At 36.2% G+C, this 17191-nt stretch overlaps 1 protein-coding gene across 37 annotated transcripts in view; it reads right to left on the bottom strand.

The window, feature by feature from the left end:
- The window catches only part of dlg2 (discs, large homolog 2), a 247569-nt gene that overhangs the window by 152271 nt on the left and 78107 nt on the right, over positions 1–17191 (bottom strand). For all 37 annotated transcript variants that reach the window (XM_083568170.1, XM_083568192.1, XM_083568181.1 and 34 more), the window contains 2 exons: positions 2880–2975; positions 551–709 (listed from right to left, as the gene is read on the bottom strand). In XM_083568170.1, coding sequence (XP_083424296.1) covers positions 551–709; positions 2880–2975 — 255 coding nt within the window. The remainder of the gene's footprint in view (positions 1–550; positions 710–2879; positions 2976–17191) is intronic.

Raw genomic sequence — 17191 nt, 5'->3', positions numbered from 1 at the left:
TCCACATAATCCCACTTTTGTACCCACCCTACTTGCCAGATTTGGCTCCTGTAGACTTCGCCCTCTTCCCAAAGATAAAGATCCAGCTCAAGACTTCCAGGACAGTGGCAGGAGCACTGGGAGCATTATTGAGCGCTGTATAGAGCGCTGTATTGCTGTGCACGGGGACTATTTTAAAGGTGATAGTATGTAAACGTAGATAAATAAAGTATCTTACTAGTACAGAACTATTTCCGATACGGATTGGGTCAACCAGTATTATAAATACACTGCTGTAAATTGTTTCGACATACTTCAGACAGGAAGTAGACGCATTTTGCGCACATGCGCAGTACAAATCGTGTTTTCTGTAGGAATCGAGTAGCCACACTTCTGATTAGGCACCCCATGGCATGCTGGGTAAAATGGGATACTGGTATAACAAGCTCTACTTTTAAACTCTTAAATTAAAAACCTGATTCTGTAGAGGACAGCTTCTGAGAGAGTGGAAGACATATGGAAACCATGGCAGCAAACACTCATGGGGTTTCTGATAAGAAAAAGGACTCACCTTCATTGGCGAGATGTGTGAGTGGGAAACGAAGCCGTGCACATTCTCAATCTCGGACAGGTTCCTCTCGGATACATGCACCAGCTCTGGTGCTCGGGCTTCGCCAGTCAACCGGGGGTAACTATGCTCGGGTGGTGACTCGTCATCTTGGTAATGATACTGAGGAGCAGGAAGGAGAGGGAATATAAAGCCGAAGGAGAAAGGGTGACAGACAAGTCAATCAGAATGATGCAGAGACATCAGAATAATCGATTGCATAGATATGAAAACCAGTCACATCGACGGCATGAGGTGGTGGAAGAATACGGCTGCAATTGCATACCAGTATAAGATTATATCCTCTTTAAAAGAATCAAGCGACCAAGTAAGATTTAGAGAAAACTTTATTATATATATTTTTCAATTAGCAACATGCAGTCATCTTTACAATGTACTTTTTAAATAGAGCTGCATTCGTTCTAGCCCAATTATTCAAGGGAATGAATTTATTCATAATCTAACCACTAGATAATGTTTCTGTGATATACATTCATGGTCCACATTATTAGGAACAGCACTGAACTTGCATATTAATTAAACCATTTCCTCAGCCAATCATGTGTCAACATTGCAGATACTATGGATGTGCATCTCCATTACTAAAGCCTTCGCATCTCAATGCATAGCCATAATACTATATATTTAAGATACATATTAAGCAAATACCTATGCTATAGGATTATTACTATGCATTGCGATTCGATTTGATTCAATGCAGTAGGTTGCAATGGCAAAAATATCGTGCCATGCAATTTAAAATGGTACAGATAGTTCACGGTTATTTCTTTGGTTTGGACAGACAGCAAATCATAAATTAACTTAAGTGCCTTCTGACTTCTAGTGCAAAAAAAATATTAAATAAAATCAGATGTTCTTTTCATGTTCTGTCTCCAGGAAGATGCAGCTCTACCTCTGCCATGATATTCTATACTCTATTTGACTCTCAGGACACGCCTCTGTCTCCGTAGTGTTGTGGTACTCATGGAGCTGAGAGAACGCGATTGAGAAACAGTTAAGCGAGAAGAAATCAATCTACAAATTAAATATTGGTCACAAATTATTGGTCACTTTCTGTATAATTAAAGTATAGCGCATCTACTAATAATTATATATAAAAATTTTTTTTTTTTTTATGGATGCAAATATGTTCAAAATGGTGCATCATGATACAAATGGCAAAACGTGCTTGTATCCGATGTGCACTTTTTTGAAATTGATCTATCACATCGTTCAGTTTTATGCCGATGTATCAATGTGAATTGTTGAATCTTACCATCCCTGGCAGATACGCATACAAGTAAAGAGCTTAAGTTTTTGCTTACATCATCTAAAATTATTAAAGATCTGATCTCCTGATTTTAACATACAAATCTTTATACAGAATGGTGCAAATCAGGAGATAACAGGAAGACTAAAGTAACTCAAATACCCTCTCTTGAACCCTGGGGTCAGCAAAATCTGCCACCGGTGTCGGCTATAGTAAGAACATAAATCTGGGGCAACAATGGACAACCCTGGACTGTTGAAGATAATAAAGTCCAGGCAATGTTCCTCAAATTTTCAACTGTATATGCAGTACGATACTTCGGAGAGCTTCCGTGTTGTACGCATCTCCCACCTTGTGAGATGCCTTACTCTCTCTAGCAGTTGACAGAGATCAGTTGTCTCGGTGACAATAGATAGATAGAATAGATCTATCGATCTATTACGGTACTGTAAATTGCTCTGTTTTGCTTAATTATGTACTAACATTTGTTCAATTATTAACAAATTACAGTATAATACCCCATACTGGTCACCATTCTCTAAGACTCCAGGTTAGGCTAGGCCATGTCTTGACTTACGATATTTTGAAGTTATAATGGTGTCATTGTTACGCATCTCCATCGTACTTTGGGGAATACCTGTAGTTATCATACCGAGACTATTTTATACAGCTCCACTCATAGTGTGACATATCAACCCATCATGATAAGCCATTGCTGTTAAAGACCTCTGAAAGCAAGCTGAATAAAGCATTATAAGCAAGTGTTGGTGATAACCCGGTAGTGCTGGGTGGAGGAAGTGCAGCCAGTGATTCATTTGTAAAGTTTTTCTAAAACAAATTCCTGCTGTTATCATATGCATGTGGAATCTGCAAAGCAGTTCATGTTTGCTAAAAGCTATAATGGGCCGTGACATGCAAAAAAAAGAAGAAGCAGCAGCATGATGCAAAAAGCGAGCAGCATGGATGCAGCAGGTGGATGAATTGATGTTTAAATGATGACTGCACTCCGGCTGTCTGTCTCACCCAGGGCGAGTTCATCAGGGCCGGGTTTGGGCTGGGGTTCATACAGGCCGGAGTGTTGGTCTGCTGCTGGGAGCTCTGAACTGCCGGCGGCCTGTTCTGGAAATACACACACAGGAGCCCAAATATGAATACCTAAATATAAGAATTAGTGTATGTTTACACTGGTTTTACACCACGCAAGTCAGACATCCCACGAGTTCAAGAGGAGAGGCCTGGATTTCTGACCAGAAGAACATTGCACACATTTTGACACATACAGTATGGTGATGCACAAAAGGACTAAAAAAAAGGTCAGTGCTGGCTATTGTAAATTAAAAATCTACTGGCCAGAAAAAGCTGGTGTTGGTGTTAACCTGTGCAGACAGAAGCAATGTGTGATCAGTCATGGATATGGTTATTATTAGACACAAGTTTTATGATCCCAGTTCTGGAGTCTGAGAAGAAAAATTTTATTAACAAGCATGAACACAGATACAGAATTTGCACAAATTGTGCCTTGGAAAGAAACAGAAGCGCTACACCAGCTGTACCCTAGAACCAGGAAATAGTGCTCTTAGCAAACACATATGGCAAACGAAAAAATTAGGAAAATGTCATTGCACCGTCTGCTTCTATGTCAAGACAAATCAAGTGTAATCATATTGCGCTCCCAATCATCCTTCAGAATGTTCCAGAAATCATCAGAATATAATCACATTTCATAATAATCCACATGGCCAGAAAAAGATCAAAACCCTAAGTGTGACCTCAACATAGCTCAGTAATATGCTCATCAACTGTGCTTAAGATCTGTCTAATAGCCAAAAATTTCAGCAATTCAGGTTTTTTTTTGTCTCCATGCTAATTGCTCACAGGTCAATATATTTTAAATTTTTGTATTTTAGGTAACAATAATATAAAGTGCAGAGAGGAAGTTGAAGAGTTACATTGACCAGTCATAAAATTATGATTGGTGAAGTGAATAACCCTTATTATCTCTTCATCATGGCACCTGTTAGTGAGTGGGATTTATTAGGCAGCAAGTGAACATTTTGTTCTTAAAGTCAATGTGTTAGAAGCAGAATAAATAGACAAGTGTAAGGATTTGAGCGAGTTTGACGAGGGCCAAGTTGTGATGGCTAGAAGACTGGGTCAGAGCGTCTCCAAAACTGCAGCTCTTGTGGGGTGTTCCCGGTCTGCAGTGGTCAGTATCTATCAAAGGTGATCCAGGGAAGGAAATAACAGTGGTGAACTGGTGACAGGGTCATGGCTCATTGATGCACGTGGGGATGCTCGAAAAGCACATACCATACTTATGACCAGGTGTCTGCAAACTTTTGACAATATAGTGTATTTAGGTGGAATGAAAACTTAGACACATTGACACTTTGTGGATAAGATTGAAGACTAAAAGAAAGAAGCTTTATACTTAACACATATACTTTTTAGCACAGTAAAATTATTTCTTCGCATATCCCAGGCTGGATAACCTACTTTTTGACCTGTATAACTTACTGTTTGGTTCCCATAATCCATTTTAGGGCAAGCTAAAACAACGAGTTTAGAGGAAACTTTGCTAGTTAGACCTCTAAGAAAATGCCTCAAGGACAATCATTGAACTAACTGGAACAAACTACTCAAACATATCCATAACAATGTTCCATAATGTGACTAATTCCATTATTATTTCAAATAAAACCACAAATACATACACAGCTAGAAAGCACAGAAGCCCCCTGTGGCACTGTCTTACTCGGATCTTCTCATCACTGCCAACAAGCAGATTAGCTCACAGACACATGTAATTACAGACTGGAACACTTATTGTGACCTACTTGTTCAACATGAAGTAATAAGTACAATAAGTGCCTGCTGTGTAATATGAACTTGTAATATGTATAAGGACATAAAGTTAGTGCACAGTTATTATACTGCACACTTATGAGAGCTGAGCTGAATGGAGTGAATAGAATGTAATTACTAAGGTAAGATAAGTTTCTGAGGGGATTTTAATAAGACATAGATGGTGCAGTGGGATCTGCCCTGTGTAAAAGATCTATTATCTCCTCCTGTGAATAAAAGCAGCCTTCTCCCTGTCTCAGAGGGAGTTTTACTAACATGATCATATTCAGGTATTATATTGCAGCATCAAACGTACTTATAAATATGCATATATCACAAAATATATATAAAAGAGTTCATATGGTTGTGGATCCTTTTTTGTAACCTACTCACTTCGGTGCTTTACAGACTTTGTATCTCTGTGTATATAATTTACTTTTACGTCCGCATTATTACATCTACAGGATTGCAGTATTAACCTAGCCTGATTGGGCCATGTATGTTGCATTCATTGCATTTTTTTTTTTTTATTAGCAATTGTAAAACAAACTGTAAATTTAAATATTTAATTTTGAAAACAGCTATTTGTGAGCACACACACAAAAAAAAACTATTTCCTAATTTATTTTTTTCGTTTAGTTTAATCAAACCGAGTGTAGTTATTAAAATCTCACAAGACCAAATATTAAAAAGTATAGCACTTTTCCTCTTTGTACCTCTGAGAAATGTCTGCTTGGAGCAGTAATTTGGATTAGTTCTTTGAATTAATACATAAGAATTCAGATTCTATGAATATGCAAATTGGTAATATCAGCCTAACTCCAAGACTACTGTTAAATTAGTTTAATAAAATATTTATTTGTACTTTTCTGTTGGCTTTATTTACTTAATAAAATATGACAGTCCTGTATAGTTTTATAATATCTTAGCTTGTTAAATGCTTTGATCCTCTCAAACTGCTGTCTCATAAACGCATGTGAAAAACTGCTGCACTTACAATTTTTCTCATAATTTCCTGGAAGATAAAGCATAAAAACAAGTACCACCCATGCAGTTCATATATATAGAGATCATATCCCAAACCATCTAGAGATGCACCAGAGTCCTTTTTATCCCACTTCATGCAGAGTTTTGACATTCGACTTCCTTGAACATTTAAAGGTTCTGGCATGGAGGAGTTGGTTTTGGATCTATGATGATCTCAGATAAGCTATTTTATGAGTTGCTCAGGAGCTTCTGCTTTCACAATGTCAACTGACTGTATACGACTGAAGAAGGGACATTACTCATAACCACACACTCCGGTGCTCATGGTAGTTCTCTATCTCAGATGTTTTGTATTGTTTAAGATTTATAATCACACTCTTGATATCACCCAAATGAGGATGGGTTTCCCTTTTGAGTCTGGTTCCTCTCAAGGTTTCTTCCTTATACCACTGAAGGAAGTTTATCCTTGCCACAGTCACCCCAGGCTGCTCATTAGGGATTAATACACATAATTTACTTATATAAAAAAAAAATGTTCTTATGTTCTGTAAAGCTGCTTTGAAACAATGTCCATTGTGAAACGTGCTATAAAAATTAATTTTAACTTGAACTATCAAAACTATGCAGGTCACATGATTTTCCTTGCACTTGGGAAATAATAGATAGCTACAGATTAAAACAACCATGCATTAGTTCATACATTTATACAGTCACATGACCACATAATAGCAGTTCAAAAGAACTCTTAGTACTTTTTATACACATAATCCCTCTGCTTGTGATCTAATGTGCCTGAAATGAAGCTGCCCAAAATGGTATTCTAGATGACTTTGGTTTTTGCTTATGGTTATGGTTAGGTTATGATTAAACTTTTTCAGATCTTTAGATCATACAATTTGTTTCATCAGAAAGATTTTTGATTATTACTTAAAGAAATAAGTTTTAGCAATTGTTTTCTATAATTTTTATACAAATAAAAAAACCCGCATAATTTCCCAATGTTTATTATACGGAATTAAAATGAGTCTTTTGCCATAATTTTTCTAAATAGAAATCAATAATAATTAAGAGTTAACAAATCAATTGTGGCTACCTGAGTGCTTATTTGCACAGAAAGTTGAATTGATTTTAAGGTGCACATGAATTTTAGCTAGCATTAAAATATACTGTAATAACGACTATGTGTTTTTCATGTGTTTCATTAAATGAAAAATGGTGGGTACAAATGCAGATTAAGATGATGTTTATCAAATAAAGGGGTGGAGAAAATCCAAATCATACTTCAAATATCATAAAACAAACATGGATCAGTCAACCAGCAAACAGCACAAACTGGGCAAAACAAAAATAAGAATCTGAAACCAGCATGGGATCAAAAACCAGGAAAACTATACACACAGGAAAGGCTTGGAGACAACTGACAGTATTGCTTTGCAATGAGCTGAATGAATGAGAGCTCTTTTAAACAGTGTCTGTGATGTGTAATTGGAAATCGGTGTAACTGCTCAGTATGAGGGTGATCATGAACATGAAAGTGTGTGTTTGAAGTTGAAGTGCAGAGCAGCCATGTCTGAAAGCTGTGGTGTAAATGGAGTTTAAGCCTGACAATGACCTGCCAATATGAATAGCACCTGAAATCTGTGCACCCGTTAAACCTACTGCATTTCTATATCCATTTCTATAAGCTTATTTAAAAGAATAACAACATTTATTTATATAAATGTCAGGTCACTTCTTCTAAGATCCAGCAAGTCTACCTACACCTACATATATAAAACTGTAAAAGTTTGTTCGAGCTAGTGTGAACCACTTTAGTTAGATAACATTCTCAGGTATGGGGCATTAATTCCTCTGGGATGTATAGCTACTAAACTTTCTTTTCGGCTTCTCCCGTTAGGGGTTGCCACAGCGGATCCTCCGCACGTTTGATTTGGCACATGTTTTACGCTGGATGCCCTTCCTAACGCAACCCTCCCCAATTTATCCGGGCTTGGGACCGGCACTAATAGTGGCTGGGGATGGATCCCTGACCGGGAATCGAACCCGGGTCGCAGCGGTGGGAGCGCTGCATCTTAACCACTAGACCACCAGGGGACCTCCTCTGGGATGTATAGCAATTTGTTAAAAACAGTCTTGGCGGAGATAATGTTGTTTGCAGAGTCCTTTTCAACCCTTGAAAATATTGTGTGTTTGCTTGTAATGAGACCAGGTACAATAGACTTTTTAAAGAAAGTAGATATTTGGTTCTCATCATGACAGGGACAAATAGAGCTCATATACTGTTAAAATTATTTGGTTGGCACAATATAGCATGAATATTTTTTGCAGCACAGTGATTGGATTGTATAATCGATAAAAATCCACGATTAAAATAAATCCTAGCCAATGAAACGAAAGAGAAAGGAGGGAAAGTTTCCACTCCGGTTTGACCAACTGTTGTGTCACACTTCACACTTTTCTGTTGTCTACTTTTTGACTGGAACAACCTGCTCACTTGTTCAGCACATGTGCAAAATACATATGCAGAACCAAAGAATTCATAAAAAACACTTGCCGGAATTCCTGGACTAGATGTCGACAGAAACTTAGGCTACGTCTACACTAAACAAACTTTCTTTCGGCTTCTCCCATTAGGGGGCGCCACAGCGGACCATCCGCATGTTTGATTTGGCACATGTTTTTACGCTGGATGCCCTTCCTAACGCAACCCTCCCCATTTATCCGGGCTGGGGACCGGCACTAAGGCTTGTGCAACCCTAATGGCTGGGGTTGGTTCCTAATTTGGATAAATTTAAAAACGAAATTTTTATCTAAAACGCTCCGTGTCCACACTTTCGTTTTCGATCGTTTCCCAAAAGTTGTTCATCCACACCATCTGAAAATGTAGTGTGGACATGAAGCGTTTTTAGAATAAAATGCCGTTTTCAAATTCATCTGCATTTATCATGTGAAAACGCTTCCCCGTACTGCACATGAGCAAAACGTAAGACGCTTCGACCAGTGACATTTCTGCCTGCCGTTTATTTATTTTCCGCCTCTTGAAATGTCAGGGCAGTGACTAAACATGTGTCATTTTCAAAAGCCTCCTTTTCACAGTTCACACTGTGACACGAAAATGGTGTATTTAGATTTATCCACTTTGGAGAGCGTTTTCAAAAGGCTAAGTTTTTGTTGACTGAAAACGCCATCTTAGTGTGGACAAAAGGCCAAAACTGAGAGAAAAATATACATTTTTAAATGTAAAAGTATAAGTGTTGACATGGGCTAAAAAAGCCAAGTGTGCTGATAATTCCATCATCACTTCAGGATCGAAAATCAACAAAAAACATAAGCACATAAGCAATGAATTGTAAAATCCTCTACCCCTAGAGCTAATCTATCATGATGGATGGGTAACATGCTGTATATTGATGAGTGTGCAGGAAGAGAAATACCCACAGTAATTCTGAATGATGAAAAAATAAACAAGTAAGTTTTCCTCCTGATGCATTATTGTCACACTTGTGAAGAAGACATTTTCAGATTTCTATAACAATCAATTCTAATTAAAAGGCTGTAAACACAAAGGCTGCCAGGGTCATCCCTTAGCATGGTGTAGATTAAAGTATAAGTCAGAGCAAGAAAGTGGTGTTTGGTAGGGATGAGTGAAGTTGTGAGCTGTGGAGCCACACACAGGCTTCTAAAGCAATACAGTGTGACTTATGATTTCTTGATGGTCAACTGAGCACATTTTTATCTGTTCTAAATGTACCTTCAATTAATACTTTTCAAGATTTTTAATACACTAATTGTAACAGGTGCTATAAATATATTAATTAATGTTGCTGCATTAATCCCGCATTAATAAAAAATAATGCCTTTAAAAAAAATTATTTGCGTTAACATGATATTAATGCATTGATATTGACAGCCCTAATTTTGTACAATTTTGTCCTATCGCTATCATCGTCATAAAATCCTAAAAATCATTAAAAAAGTTAATCCATCATAATTCGGGAAAACCTGCACACAAAAACCCATATGACATTCTTGTTTTCTCACACTCTTTATCTCTTACACTCTGCTAGGCACACATTATAAAGCCCGAAAAAATATATTGTGCATATACCTGTGCATTCTGAAACTCAAGTTGAACTCGCATAACTTATGAGTGTTGGGCCAAAACTAGGCTAATTGGAGCAGCTGATATACAACATTTTCAAAGATTTTCACTCACTACTTTACTATTACAACCTACCCTATATAAGAAACATTCTTAAATAGTTTTTATCTGTAACCATAGAAGTGCATATTACGATTTTACTTTTCACTCGAGTTACACATGCAACATACAATTATCTGGCACATTATGTAGTGTCCTATTTAGTTTTGTGTTTCGCAATATCTTGTGTTGATTTATTCTGTTTTTATGTAGCACCTTGGTCCTATGGGAATGTTGTTTCGTTTCACTGTGTACAGTGCTTTTTACTGTATATGGCTGAAATGACAATAAAAGCCAATTGACTTAACTTGACTTTATTTGACTATTTTTTTCTTACAATTTCATGACTTCAGTTTATTGCAAAAACGAACTTGCAGCAATTACCTCTATACCTACCTTCAGGAATATTCATGGCGAAGATTTCAGTGCTCGCTATCTTAATTATTTTTATTTTAAATGTTACATATTATATTTGACAGCAAAAAGGTGAAATCCTTCAACATTTTTATCCCTGACCTTTTTTTAGCTTAAAGTCAAATGCTTGTTTCTTTATTTTTGTGTCTGGTAGTTTAGACACTATTAAAAACAATAAAAAAAAAAATCTCTGGTGTTTCTATGCAAAATCAATTGTCACCTCATAGGCATGAAGAACACCCAGGTCATTTTAATTATTCTGAATGAAATGCATAACAAAACCTATTCGTGCATAACACAAATCTGAATACCAGAAACTTTCCCAATGTAAAGATTAATGTAACCTTTTTAACAAATAGTACCTTTGTTTATAAGGTTTTGGTTAAAAAAAAAAAAAGGTCTAGTAAACGTCTAGACGTACTAGTCTACGTCTAGTAAAAATACAAATTATATTTGAATATATTTTTCAGTGTTATATATTGTCATGTCTGTCACATGATTTTAATCATGCTCACAGCAGTTCTATATTAAACATTAATACACTTTCACTGTTAAAGCCAAAGGATATATTTTTCGTTATTGTCATGACATTATGATAAACATTAAGATTTTTATCACTTTATTCAGAGCCAGAAAAAATGTGTATCTCTGTTGTTACAGTGTCACTGTGTAACCTTTATAACACCTTAATAAGTGTTATACAGCGGGGTTTCATGCTGATGTTATTAGCACCATGTGAAGAGTTTCTGTTTGTATCCTGAATATTGCTTCTGCATATTCTTCTATACAACTCCTCCTCCTCCTCCTTCTCCTCCTCCTCTTCTTTTTTACTCTCGTAAATTAAGAGGAGATGGAAATGTGACATTGCCGCTAGGATCCATGTGGATTTGTATGAAATCACCATGCGATTGAAAGCACTGACCCCATTTTCTGTGGTCTAGTAAACATTTAACATCACCATCCTTTACACATGACTCCACTCAGGTCCCAGAGAGACAAAAGGTTAAAACAACACTGCCAGCGTCCATCCTTTTCTAATATTACTTCTTAATAATATTTCAGAGATAATACAAAACAAGTTGTAAATTTGTATTGCTTTTTTTTAGACAGTGTCAGAAAGCAACTCCAGAGGAGTTCCAGAGTTCCAGAGGAGACAGTAAAAATTAAATGACACATCATGAGGAAGAATCTGTCTTCTATGTGACTCTAAACGGTAGTTGTATAAACATCACAGTATACAGGTATAGACAACTAATATAGTAATACAGATTCATTTTATTTTGATCAAGTTTTATTTGTATAGAACTTTTAATAAGGAATATTCTCTCAAAGCAGCTTTACAAAGATATATAGGTTATATAGGTTATCCCTAATGAGCAAGCCAGTGGTGACAGTGGCTAGGACAAACTCCCTAAGATGGTAAAAGGAAATAACCTTAAGAGGAGCCAGACTAAAAAGAAAACCATCTTTATCCTTAACAACGAATGTCTTCTTATACTTTTGGCTTTCACCATTACGGGTCGCCACAGCGGATCATCCTTTTCCATACCCCCCCTGTCCTCATATGCCTCTTTCACCCCAACCACCTGCATGTCTTCCCTCACCACATCTATAAACCTCCTCCTTGGCCTTCCTTTTTTCCTCTGTCCTGGCGGCTCCATCCTCAGCATTCTCCTACTGATACATATACTCCTACATGCGCTGTCCCTCCAATAAACTTATTTTTAATCCTGTCCATTGTTACTTCCAATGAAAATCTCAACATCTTCAGCTCTGCTACCTCCAGCTCCACCTCCTGTCTTTTACTCAATGCCACTGTCTCTAAACCATACAACATCGCAGGTCTCACCACAGTCCTATAAACTTTCCCTTTCATTCTTGCAGATACCCTTCTAGCACATCAACACTGAATGTCTATTTATTATAATTTTATCATTGCTGTTGTGTGCTATTCAGTGAACTGTTAATTGATGGACATGTAAAACTGTTATGCTAAACTGAAAATGCCAATTGTACTCCTAAGCCATTGTTTGGCCTAGACTGTTTATATTAATTACAGTACATATCTATTTTTAGACTTCTTCGGCTGCTCTTCGTGAATTTTTAGGCCGTTTATAGAGTGGTCAATAAAAGAGATCTCCATCTAGAGCTTGGGCATCGGAATGTATTAGGCGGATCCAGAAAGAAGAAAGGGACAGGATTACTGGTCACTTTTACCTCAGGAGCATGTTTAACTTGATCTTTTAGATGTTCAGTATGAGCAGATTGTAAGTTTGAGTCATAGAATAGGCACAGAACAGTCATTATGATTACAACAGTAATCCTTAGGAAAGTCCTTAGTACCTAGGTGAAATTTTCTATTTGTGTTATATTAGTGATGAGATTTTCTGTTTTGGATAAATGCCAAACATTGTGGATGACTGATATTTGTGGAATTAAAGTGGAATTTATATCTCTCATTAAAAAAGGTTATTGTAAAACTCCAAGCTTGTAATGCGCATTAAACCCAAGAACGCTCTAGCAAAGCTTCACCTCTCCAGCTGCCACAACATTTGGCAAGAAAAATATCAAAAGCTCAAAGGATCAACAGGCAAAATGGAAAATAAACACACACAAGGGACCTTTTGCACCACCATGTACACAAAGAGCTCGGACTGAGAAAGAGTCAAATGATGTATTAACTGCTAAAGGCTGTGGAGCTGCAATCATTGTGTTCACTATTATGGCAATGCAATCTACTGCACAGCATTTTCAATAAAAAACTCTTTTAGCTAAATGGCTTTCTTTGAGTTCAGGAATATAAATATACAAATAAAATTCAATAGAAAAAGAAAGTCACAGTGAAACAATGAGCTGTTATGCAAGTTATGAGTTTTTTTTTTTTTAGCTCATTGCTGTTTATGTAAGCAAGTAAACATTGTAAATTACAATGAATAAGTAGAAAACTGAATGAGTGCTCAATGAGTGCTCAAAGTAAAATGAATGAAAAATATTCTATTTGTTAAAATTTAGCATATACAGTTTAATACTGGAAAAGTAAAGATGTTCATTCTATAAAGGTGCACAAAGACATTCAATTAAATGCCAGACTGTAAATTAATATTACTGATATATTGCACTATAACAATGAGTTCTACAAGAAGTATATATATATATATATATATATATATATTTAAAAAAAGGTATATAAACAGTATACTTGACTCGAAGGTAGGAAGAGTGCAAATAACATCATTAGAAATGTAAATACACTTCACATTAATGATCTGAAAATGTTCAAGAGAAGAGAAAGTGCCCTGATACTTTTTTCTGTATTGTGTATTTAGCTAAACAATTTAAAAGTAGACCAAACACAAGTCTGCTTCGATGTTAACTAGTATGTCATTAATGCAGCTAACATACTTGTTAGTGCTGCACAGCCTATATTTCTCTCCCAATAGATTAGACATGTGGGATCCACACGCAGCCCGAGCTGGCAGTATCTTCTGCAAACTGTGCAGCAGGAAACCAGCACTAGCACTTTCTTGGCAGCCTCATTAGCCATTCTTCTTCTAATTATGACAAAGTATGAAATCCAGAATATAAAAAGGCTGTTGCATATGTCCTGAGATTCTTTCTTTTAGCAAAACACCATGTAATGTATTTGGACTAAACAGTTGTTTATTTATCATTTCGGCTTATACACAGAAGCATATTCAATATTCAGTATTTATTTACATTGGGTCAATAAATCATTCTTAGATCGTGTGCGTATTGTATGCAGTTTTAAGCACGTAGCACATCGTTTAAATGGTTCAGGCTTCATACTGATGAATCACCCATATTTCAGACAAGCATTACAAAAAATATGTAGTATATTTATAAGAAATATGTATAGTATATATTCACAAACTGACGCAGATAGATAAACATTAAAAACACTGATATACTTTAATATAATATGATTTCCTCACATACTGTAAAAGAAAATGCATCACTAAATAATATAATATATTATAATATAACTATTATAACCGACATTAGTTTGGTCCTGAAATCTAATCGGCTGAGCCATCCCATAAAACCATTACTAGTCATTGTTCTGTCCAAGGAAAGCCTGTTATGTTGCTCATTAGTGACTGCTGATAAACTACATGCAAGCAATTATTAATGATCATGAATGATATTATAACTTTGCTGCGTCGTATCTAGGAATATGAGCCGTGATGAAATCACTGTAGCACATGCCATACTGCTTGAATCTTTTAAAATTATAAATGTGCATTATTGTGCATTATTTTCTGCATTAGTGTGCATTCTTTTCACATGCCAAATTGAGGTGGTAGCCCAATGGTTAAGGCATTGTACTTTGGATGTTGAGTTTGATGGCCATGAGTTCAAATCCCAGCCACACCAAGTTGCAACTCCTGGGCCTCTGAGGCCCTTAACCCTATAGTTGCTCAGTTTTATGAGATAAATGTAAGTCGCTCTGGATAAGGGTGTCTGCGAAATGCCGTTAATGTAAATGTTTTGGCTGCAACATGTGACAAAATATCAATGTGCGCTTTTAAATATTAAATTTCTTTCTATAGTAATAGTACTTATATCACTAAATATTTCCTAAGGTTTTTATTAGGAGCATTTATTAAACTTCGTTTGTAGTGTAGAGAAAGTAAATAAGAGAGAAGACTGAGAGTGAGAGAGAGAGAGAGAGAGAGAGAGAGAGAGAGAGAGAGAGAGAGAGAGAGAGAGAGAGAGAGAGAGAGAGAGATGCTAGTGAAGAATGACTATGGCATCAATAATGTAGGTTAGAAAAGGAACATGTCGCTCAAACATTCCACAACGTAATAATAGACTGAATATTGTAATCAGTGGCAAATCAGTGTCGTACAAGTAGACACCATATATGTACGTTCATTTAAAAATAATGCACTTCTTAACGCGTTGGAGATGCATCAAGCTGTGTGTCACACAAACCCTTTGACCAGGTATAATTTTTATATAACAGAGTAGTCTGTCGTGTTATTTTTACCATATAAACTATATCAAACCAGACTCAGACATTTGTGTATGCCACTGTAGTAATGCTGACATTCTGACACAATAACACACTGTAACCGAACAATAAAACACATTTATATCCTACTCCATTCCCATTCGATCAAACAAATAATTACCATTCTTTGTATCCCAGACGTCAGCGGTTTCACCAAATAAAAATACAGAATTATTACATACCTCAACGTACGGCACTGACAGCTTTGACAAGAGCCTAGTGAAAATCAATATAGCATCGAAAAGCTGCCAAAGATCGACAGAATTGTACCTGACATCCAAACATTAGGGCCAGCATTTTATCACGGCAGGTAACTTTGCAGTGACAGAGCATTGAAGTGAAGAATTCCGGCTTTATCAAAATAGGAGATATTCCAGAGAGTGCGAGTACATGACTTTAGCTTCAGGACCACTGACGTGCAGAATGAATACAGTGTATATACACACACACACACACACACACACACACACACACACACACACACACACACACACACAAAACATCAGCAAAACATGTTTCCCTCCTGAGTAAACAACGGTCTGTTTCAAAAACACATCCTGCTATAAAGCAATTATTCTTAAATCCTTAAATACTCCCTGTTATTTCACTGTTGGCCATAATACGGCTACAGCTGGCCTTGAATTGCATTTTGGCTGCATTTCTACCAATCTAAAACTGTGTTTTCTATGCCTGCAGCATTTACAAGAGTTGGTTGTAATTCAAATCACACGTTCATATTAAGTCCATTATGACACATTATCATTTCTTCAGTAACAGCTCATTCATGGGGTCATTTTATGGCCTTCTCTTCACTCTGTAAAAAAAAAAGTTTCCATTAACAGAATGTTTACCTTTTAGAAAATCGACTCTCAACATGTCAGCATTTTTATGTAAAACTGTTCCTTTGAGTTTTCTTCCTGTGGAAAAGGTTTTCATGCTCATTCGGGGTTTTTTTTTCACTTACATAACAAACTATCTATGAGAACTAACATCTTTTTTGCATTTTCAACTTTAAAAGGAAGAAAATGTAAGCGGATTGTAAGGGGAATAACTTATTTATGAATATTTATCGCTGAAATATTGTCTTTGCAATAGTTCTGCATCTCATTTGCGATTATTTTCTTGTAACATCACACCCTTTATTCCTTAAATGACATACAGTAATTCAATGAGTGAATATTAACTAACAGGGTCTGTGTCGAGCTACTAGGTTCTTACTTTTGTATAATACATACTGACTAAAAAGAGAATTGTTTGAATGATATTGCTGATTGCTGCAAACATGAGAGACTGAAGTTGGAGGCTAAATCATTATTCAGCTATGTAATTTTGAAAAGTAGCTGTTAGTCACTAATATTAATTGATCTGAAATATCAATATAACCGTTATTTTAGAATTTTTCAGACAAAAAAAGAATTTTCCCATTTTTTCAATCTCTCCTGAAAGAATTTCATATTTGTTTACAAATGACATGGTTTTGTTTACACATGACAAAAGAAGCTATGTGTTGCTAACCAGGTAGCTCTTTGAGGTAAAAGTCATGCCATATATCAAAAGAGCCATTGATTAAGCAAGAGTCTTGTGACAAAAATGATAATAGGAACATTATAGCCATAATAAATCATCAGAAATTTGTATACTTAAGTACATTTGAAGGCAAATACTTTTGTACTTTTACTTAAGTGAAATTTTAAAGGGAACACTTTTTTTCTGGAGTAATACATTATTTAGTCGTGTACATGGTTTGTGTACTTCGTCCACCACTATAGAAATCCTGTCCACATTTGACCTCCTTTAAATCTTTAAATAAGCCAAAAACTTCTCATGCAAATCTAAAGTGCAGCCATGTTTCTC

This window comes from Silurus aristotelis (assembly GCF_946808225.1).
Source record: "Silurus aristotelis genome assembly, chromosome: 18".
Lineage (NCBI taxonomy): Eukaryota > Metazoa > Chordata > Actinopteri > Siluriformes > Siluridae > Silurus > Silurus aristotelis.
Note: the sequence above shows the minus strand (reverse complement) of the source record. Positions and strands in the feature narration are given on the sequence as shown.